This window comes from Orycteropus afer, unplaced genomic scaffold (genome assembly GCF_000298275.1).
Source record: "Orycteropus afer afer isolate SDZICR_OR568_19922 unplaced genomic scaffold, OryAfe1.0 scaffold00345, whole genome shotgun sequence".
Classification (NCBI taxonomy): Eukaryota; Metazoa; Chordata; class Mammalia; order Tubulidentata; family Orycteropodidae; genus Orycteropus; species Orycteropus afer.
The window spans coordinates 3,194,189-3,205,217 of NW_006921932.1; the positions used below are offsets into that span (position 1 = coordinate 3,194,189).

At 39.0% G+C, this 11,029-nt stretch overlaps 1 protein-coding gene across 1 annotated transcript; it reads right to left on the bottom strand.

The window, feature by feature from the left end:
* Nucleotides 1-1,772: 1,772 nt before the first annotated feature.
* On the bottom strand, nt 1,773-2,330 carry IFNB1 (interferon beta 1). Its single transcript, XM_007952547.1, has one exon. It carries the CDS (start codon nt 2,328-2,330, stop codon nt 1,773-1,775), a length of 558 nt encoding a protein of 185 aa, XP_007950738.1.
* Nucleotides 2,331-11,029: the final 8,699 nt, after the last annotated feature.

Consider the following 11,029-nt stretch of genomic DNA (forward strand, 5'->3'; position numbering starts at 1 on the left):
GATGCCACTACTTGGTTCCACAGCCCATATAACACCTGCCTAGAGGCAGAAGAGGCAGTACAGAATCCATTTTCTACACAACAGTGTCTTCCCCGGAATTCTTGACTAACATAGGTTTCTTCACCTGAAAGCCGAATTCTTTAAAAGAAACTCAGACTTCTGAACTACTCTAAGAAAAACATGTCTAGATACAAATAAAGGCTTTTATGATGATTCCCTTTGTGCTTTTCTGAACCTCCATTTGCTAGCTATGTGACCTTGGGACAGTTACCAAACTTCTTTGAGACTTAGTTTCCTATCCTGTAAAATGTAAATGATGCAATTATGTCTCTCTGAGGGGTGCTTATAAAAAGGATTAAATCAAATTATTCGATGTGGAGGCTCTCAGTAAATGGCAGCTGCTAATGACAGTAACAGTAATGATAACCCCACTTTCCAAGGGTTCAATGCCAAGACAAAACCCAAGACATTTGGTACACGCTGACCATGCACCCAGAAGCACTCCTGAGAAAATTTTATTCTTCCAGTGGAAGCCCTGGGAAAAATCCATGCCCTTTTTGTCCCCCTTGAATGCCCTTTTCTTCCTGTGTCCTGGTTTTTCACTTGGCATGTAAATGGACTTCATCGTCCACACATGCCTTGGCTTTAGGGAATATATGGCTTCAGACATGCAGAGCAGTAGGCCAATAAGGTAGGATGTTCTTGGAATTCTGTATGAACAAGGCAGAGAGGACCTGAAAGAGACCTAATTTTCTGGAGAAAATGGAGAGAAGACCTAGCCAGATGACTTGGGTGTAAAGCAGGGTTCTTCTTCCCACTGGCACCAGTGCCCTGGAAGCTAATGGTGAACCTCAACTCCCTAAGAGACCCAAACATCTCTGCTGCCTTCTGAAAAGCATGATAAAGGCACTGTTGCTATACAATGCCATAAAATGCCTGGAACTTCTCACCCTTATGGTTAGGGAGCTCGCAGAGTCTTAAAATCCTGCTGAAAGCAGAGCACCTTGTGAACAACTGGGATATGTTTAGGGTAAACACAAAAACCAAAAACTCACTGCCATCGAGTTGGATCCACTCATAGCGACCCTTCCTTGGGTTTCTGAGGCAGTATCACTACAGAAGTAGATTGCCCAACCTTCCTTCCGAGGAGTGGCAGGTTGACATATTCCCCTGGCTACTGTTACAAGCAGCCAAATTCCAACTTCAGGCTCAGAAAGGCTGGGGCACAGAGGAGAAGCAGTGGGCTCCCCAGGTTCTAAGTTAAGAGCCGCCTGCCTATCTTTTCCCTTTTAACCCCCTTGTAGATCCAAGTCACATATTTTTCCTTACAAGATTCAGATTTCCTTATTATCTCTTACATTGTATCTTCCACATGGCTTCCTTGAATTTTAAATTCCTTGAAGACAGGGCCCAGAAACTATACTGTCCTATAGGCACATTTTACATAGACCTTCTAATAGGTGCCCAGCAATTTTTAATATGGATGGTTATGGATGTCTGTAATATTAAGTTGAAATTAAACAGCCATGTTGACTTTCATTTAGTAAATAATTTATTTTCCAAGGTAAAAGTTTAAATAAATAATAAAAAAAAATAACTTATTACATAAATTAATGCATAAATTAATTTAAAAAATAGTTTAAAATCTTTAACTGTCCTTTCAAAGGCAGTGTGTTCATGCTCCAGCACTTAGACTGTATTGGTTGAAGGATACCTGACATCGTTGTCAGTATTGTCCATTCCCAGAGGCACAGGCTGAGGAATTCTCAGTTTTATAGGTAATCTATAAGACTTCTAATGATTGAAAAGTTAATGAGGGTTTCCATTCGGACTATTGTCCAGGCACAGCTGCTGTAGTCCTTGGCTTTCAGGTACTGGATGATCCTCGAGTAATATTTCTTCAGGTGCACGAGGGTCTTGACGTTTCCCCAGGTGGAGTTGTCCTCCTCCATATATTCCTCCAGGATTGTATCCAGACGGTCCATCTGCTGATATAACTCGGCTCGAAGGTTCTCAATGACAGTTTCATTCCAGCCAGTACTGGAGAAATTTCTTCTGAAAATACCAAAGATCTGGTGCAACATCTCATAGATGATCAATGCAGTGTCCTCTTTCTGGAACTGCCTTGGTTGGTTAATCTCCTCAGGGACCTGGAAGTTCATCCTGTCGTCAAGGCAAGATTCAGGGTTCCCACTCAACTGCTTCAAGAGCTTCTGACAGGCCATAGCGCTGCGTCTTTGTTGGAATTGAAGCAGGTTGTAGCTCCTGAAAAGAGCTGTGGTGGAGAAGCACAACAGGAGAGCCATTTGGAGGATGCACCTGGTGGTCATGATGAAAGCAGGACCAAAGTGGCCTAGTGCTACCTGCACGTCCAGTGAAACCTCCAGGAGTCTGAATGTGAATGTCCTTCCTCCATGGGCATGGGCTATTTATATGGATAGTCCCACAGTTTTTCTGTTGCACAGGAATTTCCCACTTTCATTTCTCCCTTTCAGTTTCCTGTGTCACTTAAATCATTAGTATAGTCACTTTTAAATTATTAACCCCACTGCCATCGAGTCGGATCCAACTCATAAAGACCCTTCCTTCGGTTTCCGAAGTGGTATCACTATAGAAGTAGATTGCCCAAGCTTCCTTATTAGTATAGTATAAAACTCTTTTTCTGTAATCCCCTTACTACTTTATTATATATATGTATGTGTATATTAGAGAAAGAGATATACAAATTGTTAGGATTTCTAGTATTCTGTAAAGTGTCAGTGAATTGGTAAAAAAAACTAGTAAGGCCAAACCATTGAGAACTCTACTACTACAGAGAATGTTAATTTGAAAAGTTTTTTTTTTTCTTGCTTTTTAAGTATTATGAGATTTGCCTTTTACTTTTATTTATCTGGGGGTTATATTTTTCATAAGAATTAGATTTAATTCCCCCCACTCTATCACAAACAATAACATATATAGCTTGTGATGCTTTAAAAAAAGGACACCTACTTTTTTCTTATCTAAATTAGAATAGTGTTAAACTAAATTCACCTGAATAGATTTTTTTATAGCACCTTTGTCATGTACAAGATAGCACATAACTAATACTTAGCTGAAAATCTCAAACATCTGCAACTCACCTAAAAGCCAGGGGTTATGCAAGACCTCTGAGCAGAAAAAGAGAATGTTACACTGCCCATGAATAAGAGTTAATAGTTCCGCTCATAGGGGGGCTTTTGGCCATTATTCAGGACCTGTTTATTCTCCCTTGGTAATCCTTTTCTTCAATTGATGTGGAGTCACCTCCAACTGATGGTGCCCATATGTGCCAGAGTAGAACTGTGCTCCATAGAGTTTTCAGTGGTTGATTTTTTAGGAAGTAGATCACCAGGCCTTTCTTCCAAGTTGCCTCTGGGTGGACTTGAACCTCCAGCTTTTGGGTTAGCAGCCAAGTACATTAACTATTTGTGCCACCCAGGGACTCACTTGGTATATAGTTATAACAAACCTAAATGTCTGATTTTTCTGTCCTCAAGAAAATTAGTTGGAAGAAATTAGGAGAAGGCCTAGAAGCAATAAAAAGATCAAGCAGATGGCCCTTTCTCAGCATTTCAGAGGCCATTTTTGTGTTAAAGTATAACTGATTTTCATAAGAAAAGCATCAGTGAAAGATCAAATTATGATTTTTTTTATTCTGCTTATGTAGACAGGGAGATAGATAATACATTTTTAAAGAGGTCGATAAAAATAAGTTCTAATAATTATGGAAATTAAAGTAATGATTTTCAGTTTTCAGAAAAACTTGCATTATTTTTGAACCTGAATTTACTGACCCCTCATTGTGTGCAAGGTACTATCCTATGTGCTGAAGATACAGAGTTTATACTCTCATGGATCTTACAGTTAAGTAGAGAAGAAGAATATTCATCAAATAATTACACAAACGTAAAACAACCATGACAACTGCTACAAAAGTGAGGTGAATGGTGATGTGATATGGGATATAATCTAGTAAAAGAGGTCAGTAGTAGCAGGTTTCCCAGAGGTAGTGTCACTGGAGCTGAAATCAGAAGGTCAGATGGAATTGCATGTGCAAAGGAATGGCAGAATGCATGTTGAGAGCAAAGGACTGGACAAAAGTCATGGTGGCAGAATAAAAAGAATGAACCAGAGAATGGTGGAAGATGAGGACAGGGCAGATAGTATCGGATTATACAGGACCATAAGGCCATAAGGAGCCCTTGTGGCACAGTGGTAAAGCACTCAGCTGCTAACCGAATGGTTGGCAGTTAGAACCAACCAGCTGCTCCCCAAGAGAAAGATGTGGCAGTCTGCTTCCATAAAGATCACAGCCCTGGAAACCCCATTGGGCATTTCTAATCTGTTCTATAAGGTCGCTGTGAGTCAGAATCAATTCTATGTCAACAGATTTTTTGATGAGGCCATATTAAGAGGTTTTAAGTTAATTTAAAAAAAAAAAAAAATTATCCTAAAAGCAATAGGTGCCATATGAAAGGTTTACCTTGATTAATAGTTTTTTTGGGAAAAAAATATGGCTCTGACTATTTTGAGCAAAAAGTAATGGAAAGAGGGGAGAATGGATGCAGGCAAATCATTAGGACTTACCAATTCTTTAAACCAAGAGGCTTTTGATGAGAAGTAGAAAATAGGATGGATTCATCTATGTGAAATTTCTCATACCTGACAGCATCATGTTCAAATGCTTGATGAAATCCTCCATAATTTTATAGATAACTGCATCAGTTTTATTGTTTCAATCATTTCAGTACATGCTTATGTACAGGGACATTAATTCTATTATAACAAGCTGAAATACAGGCTGGAAGCACTTGGGTAAAGTGGATTTATAAGCTCGGAGCAACCTTGAGCTCTAAGCTCAAGGTTTCTCATCATCTCTCGGTTTCCTGTCTTCTGGTCTTTATGATATGCTTAACCTCTTCCCCAAACTTTTCTCCTTTACTATTCCTTGTTGCTGTTGTTAGGTGATGTTAGGTGCTGTCAAGTCACTTCTGAATCACAGAGGCCATGTGTACAACAGAATGCAGTGCTGCCCAGTCCTGTGCCATCCTCACAATTGTTATGTTTGAGGCCATTGTTGCAGCCACTGTCAGTCCTTTTTGCTGAGGATCTTCATTTTTCTCTCTGACCTTCCACTGTACCAAGCATGATGTCCTTCTCCAGGGACTAGTCCCTCCCAATAATAGGACCAAAGTATGTGAGACAAAGTCTCACCATCCTATTTTCTAAGGAGCATGCTGGCTGTACTTCTTGCGAGACAGATTTCTTTCTTCTAGCAGTCCGTAGTATATTCAGTATTCTTCCGTAACTCAAATACATCAATTCTTCCTTATTCATTGTGCTGTTTTCTATGTATATGAGGCAATAGAAAATACCATGGCTTGGATCAGGCACACCTTAGGCCTCAAAGTGACATTTTTGCTTTTTAACACTTTCAGGTGGTCTTTTGTAGCAGATTTGTCCACTGCAATATGCATTTGACTTCTTGACTGCTCCTTTCATGGGTGTTGATTTTAGATCCAAGCAAAATGAAATCCTCGACAGCTTCAATTTTTTCTCCATTTATCATAATGTTGCTTATCGATCCAGTTGCAAGGAGTTTTGTTTTCTTTGTGTTGAGGTGCAATCCATACTCAAGGCTGTAGTCTTTGATTTTCATCCTAAGTGCTTCAAGTCCTGTTTGCTTTCAGCAAGCAAGATTGTAATGCCACATTCTTCATATGGTGAAGCATCTCTGATTATTTATTTCCTCAGTAAACAGATTGAATAAGGGTGGTGAAAGGATACAACCTTGATGCACACATTTCCTGATTTTAAACCACACAGTATTCCCTTGTGTTCAAACAACCACCTCTTGCTCTATGTACAGGTTCCACATGAGCACAATTTAGTGTTCTGGAATTCCCATTCTTTGCAATGTTATCCATGATTTGTGATGATGCACATAGTCCAGTGCCTTTGCATAGTCAGTAAAGCACAGGTAAACATCTTTCTGGTATTCTCTGCTGTCGGTCAAGATCCAGCTGACATCTGCCATGATATCTCTCATTCCACACCTTCTTCTGAATCTGGCTTGAAGTTCTTGTGGTTCCCTGTTAATGTACTGCTGGAACTGTTTCTGAATTATCTTCAGTAAAATTTTACTTGCATGTGATATTGATGATATTATTTGATAATTTCTGTATTTTGTTGGATCACCTTTCTTTGGAATGAGCACACATATGGATCTTTCCATTTGATTGGCCAAATAGCTTTCTTCTAAATTTCTTGACATAGAGGAGTGAGCACTTCCATTATTGCATCTGTTTGTTTAAACAGCTCAATTGATATTCTGTCAATACTTGGAGGCTTTTTTTTTTTTTCTTTCCCCAGTGCTTTCAATGTAGCTGGGACTTCTTCCCTCAATACCATTGGCTCCTGATCATCATATGCTACCTCCTGAATTGGTTGAATGTAGACCACTCCTTTTTGGTATAGTGACTCTTTGTATTACTTCCATCTTCTTTTGATGCTTCCTGCATTGTTCCATATTTTGCCCATGTTGTTGTTAGGTGCCATTGAGTTGGTTTTGACTCATGGTAACCCTATGTACAACAGAATGAAACACTGTACCATCCTTATAATCATTTAACCATACAATCCTTCAATATTGCAACTCTAGGCTTGAATTTTTCCTTTAGTTCTTTCAGCTTGAGAAACATGTTCTTACCTTTTGGTTTTTCTAACTCCAGGTCTGCACATTTCATTATTATACTTTATTTCATCATTTCTTCTGTTAGCTTTAGCTACTTTACATTCAGGAGCAAGTTTCAGAGTCTCTTGTGATAACCATTTTGTTCTTTTCTTTCTTTCTTGTCTTTTTAGTGGCCTTTTGCTTCATATATGATGCCCTTCATGTCATCCTACAACTTGGCTGGTCTTCAGTCCTAATGTTCAATGCATCAACTCTTTTCTTGAGATGGTCTCTGAATTCAGGAGGAATGACCTAGTGCCTAATGCATCCAACTGCTAACCAGAAGGCTAGTGGTTCAATCCCACTAGCAACTCCTCAGAAGGAAGGTTGGGCAATCTACTTCCATAGAGATACCACCTCAGAAACCCAAGGAGGGGTCACTATGAGTCAGATTTGACTCAATGGCAGTGAGTATGTATACTCAAGGTCATACTTTGACTCTTGTGGAATTGTTTTTTGTTTGTTTTTTTTTTTTTTTTCTGTTTCAACTTGAGCTTTCATATGAGCAATTGATGGTCTGTTGTACAGTTGGACCCTGGCCTTGTTCTGACTGATGATATTGAGCTTCTCCAATATCTCATTCCACAAATGTAATATATTTGCTTCCTGTGTTTTCTATCTGGGAAGTACATGTGCATACGCACTGTTTTTGTTGTTGAAAAATGCAACAAATAAGTTGTTAGTCTTTCAGAATTCTATCATGCAATCTCTAGTGTCATTTCTATCACTAAGGCCATATTTTTCAACTACTAATCTTTCTTGTTTCCAGCTTTTGTATTTCAATCACTACTAATTATCAGTGAATCTTGATTGTATGTTTGATCAATTTCAGACTGCAGAAGTTGGTAAAAATCTTCAGTTTCTTCACCTTTGGCTTTAAGTGTTGGTACATAAATTAGAATAATATCATATTAACTGGTCTACTTTGCAGATATATGGATAGTATCCTATCACCAATAGCATTGTACTCAGGGTAGATCTTGAAATGTGCTTTTTGTCAATGACCATGACACCATTCCCTTCAGTGTGTCATTCTCAGCATAGTAGACCACATGATTGACTTATTCAAAATAACCAGTTATGGTGTAGTAAATTACCTGCTATGGCTTACCTGCTGTGGCTTTTCTAGCCATAATCTTTGTAACTCCCACTTTGACATGGGCATCAGAGTAGTTGATTGTTAAAATTATATACCTGGAGTATTTCTGTTGCACCAGCATGAAGCAATCTTCTGGGAAGTTCTGCCTCTGTCAGGTGTATAGAATTCTGATGTGAGGATTGGTTAGTTTGGCCACTCTGCCAGGCTCAAGAGGAGCCCTCCTGGAGGCAGAAGGAATCTCTCACTGCCAACTGAGAGATGCACTGGTGAGAAAGAGAGAGAGAAATGAGAGACAGGCACTGCTGAGAGAGAGACACAAGAGACATGCTGAGAGAGAGATGCAAGAGATGTGTTGCCGAGAGAGAGATGCAAGAGACATGTGCTGCTGAGAGAGAGATGCAAGAGACACATGCTGCTGAGAGAGAGACATTCTACTGAGAGAGATGGCCAGCTGCTGTGTGAGCTGGCTGCAAGAGACAGACCGTGTTCCTGAACTTGAATTGTAGCCCATTGCTTCCCTAATAAACCCCATAATCTGTGAGTTCTATGTGGCCACTGCAGTGAATTATTGAACCCAGCAGAGAGGTGGTAGGTGCCGCGGGAGGAACAGTTGGTGTCACAGTTAAGGGCTGGAGGGTGGCAGCATGTCTGGCCTCAAAGGAGTAGGCCTTGGGCTGCTGATGGTGATTCTGTCCTCCTCTTGTGTAGTTAGAGGAGGTCAGCAGATGCTATCTCCTTGCCCTTTTAGCACCAGTACAAGTCCATTTCAGCTCACTAATTCCTAGGATATCTATCTTTATGTATTCCATTTCCTTTTATACAACTTCCAATTTTTCTGGATTCATGCTTTATACATTCCATGAATAGGTAGATACCAGGAAAGAAAATAAAAAGGACCAATAAGCATATGAAAATCTTCTAAATGCTACTCATTAGGAAATCAAACTAGTAATGAGTTATCTATTTTTCACCAATCAGGTCTGCAAAGGGTGTGGAGAAAAGGATAGTCTGTATTCTCAAAGCATAAATTTATGCAAACTTTTCAGATTTTGGGAAAGATTGTTTCTTCAAAAATCACCAGAACAATATCTGCAATCTCACATGATAATCGACTGTGTGACTTTTGCCATCCAGAGATGGGGTCCATGTCTGCTCTTCTGGTGTCTGTGCAAACTTGTGACAGAAAGTGGTGTAAACAATGCTACATAATTTTTTGAGGTTTGAATCAGAAAACATGATACAACATCTACCTTGTTAGCTGGAATCCTAGCTCTTGAAGGCTTCAGCTTCTATGAAAAAGATCTGATGCCCAGAGGCTGCCATGCTATGAGGAAGCCCAAACTAGCTCACAAGTAGAGACAATATGGCAATTGGCCATATATATCAAAATCTAAAATTCCAAGCAATGGCATTTTTCTTTTAACTTGCAATACCATGACTAAGAATTTATCTGTGAATAGCCCTACAGAAATGAATGAATGGATGGGTGAATACACATGCATATGAGTGTTATTGCAACATTATTTTAGAAAATAAATATCCATTAATAAGGGATTGGTGAAGTAATATTGGTAAAGTAATATGACACAGACAAAAATGGAAGAGGTAGATGGAAGAGGTAGATCAGCTAATAATTGAAATATATCCTAGATATATTTAAGGAAAAGACCAATATATTTAATAATGGGTATGATATTATTTGTTCTATAAATTAATAGAAAGGTAAACATATATATGCTGGTACATGCACACATTTCTGCCTCAACCCCCCACCTTGGGCAGATACACTCACCAATTAATAGTAGTTACCACAGGGGATTCTTCTGTCTTCCTTTTTCACTATTCAACATTAGCATGTATATGAGGCAATTAAAAAGGCCATGGCTTGGGTCAGAGGTGCTTTAGTTATTAAAGTGACATTTTTAATTTTCAATACTTAAGTCTTTTGCAGCAGATTTTCCCAGTGCAATATGTCATTTGATTTCTTGACTGCTGCCTTGCTAAACATTGATTGTTGATCCAAGTAGAATGAAATCATTGTCAACTTCAATTTCTTCTTTGGTGTGAGTAAAGAATATTTAATATACCCCTGACTACCAGAAGAACAAACAAATCAATCTTAAACAAAATACAACCAGAATGTTCCTTAAAAGTTAGAATGGCAAGACTTCATGGCTCCCTTATTTATTTATTTTTGTGCTTCTTTACAAAGAATATTTGTTTTGCATTCAACAGTTCATGCACATTTGATTTCATGGCCCCAATCACCATCCCCAACCATCAGAAACTCTCCTCCTCTCTCCTCCCTGTGACTACCCCCTCTCTGTGCCCTTCTTATCTATGCATTCCTGTCTGTCCAGCTTTCCCTCTATGTGAATGCTGCCCCTCTGATGTCTTATGGCTGGTAAATCTCCCTAGAGCTGGTGAGTGCATCTCCCTGGGATAGGTGTTCTGCATGTCGGTCTTTCTACTGTTGGGCTGAGAGACAATCCACAGAAGTGAGACCATTCCTAGGCCTGAAGGGTAATGAGGGACCATGGTCTCGGGAGTTCCACCAGTCTGTGGCTCATTTACTTTGGACATGGCATCAGGAAAGACCAGTCACTAGAGCAGGACATCATGGTTGTCAGAGGGCCAGTGAAAATGAAGGAAATGTTCAGTAGGGTAGATTGACACAGTAGCCAAACAATGCACTCAAACATACAAATGATCATGAAGACAATGCAGAAATGGGCAACATCTAGTTCTGTTATACACAGTGTTGCCATGGGATGGAGCTGGACTCAACAGCAACTGACAACAGTAACCCTAGTTGAAAATTCTGATAGAGGTGAAGTTGCAGCAAGGAGAAAATTTTTTTTTCTTCAAACTGTTTATATATGGGGTTTTCCTCCATAATAAGAAAATATCTGGGAAATAGCATTATTGGCCATTTTTTAATTTCTTAAACTTTATTGGTTTGAAATACTATTTAATAAATATTATTAAATTTAAACCTGTTTTATTCACACTCGAAATTTTTTCTGTAATGAACATGTATTACAGCTGTCCTAAGAAAATAAAAAGCATCCAATTATCCTAAAATCTGGGGTATACAATTATACATACAACATAGCTATGTAAAAACATATCAAGAAAAAATAATAAAAGGAAATGTGCAAACATTTTATATTGGT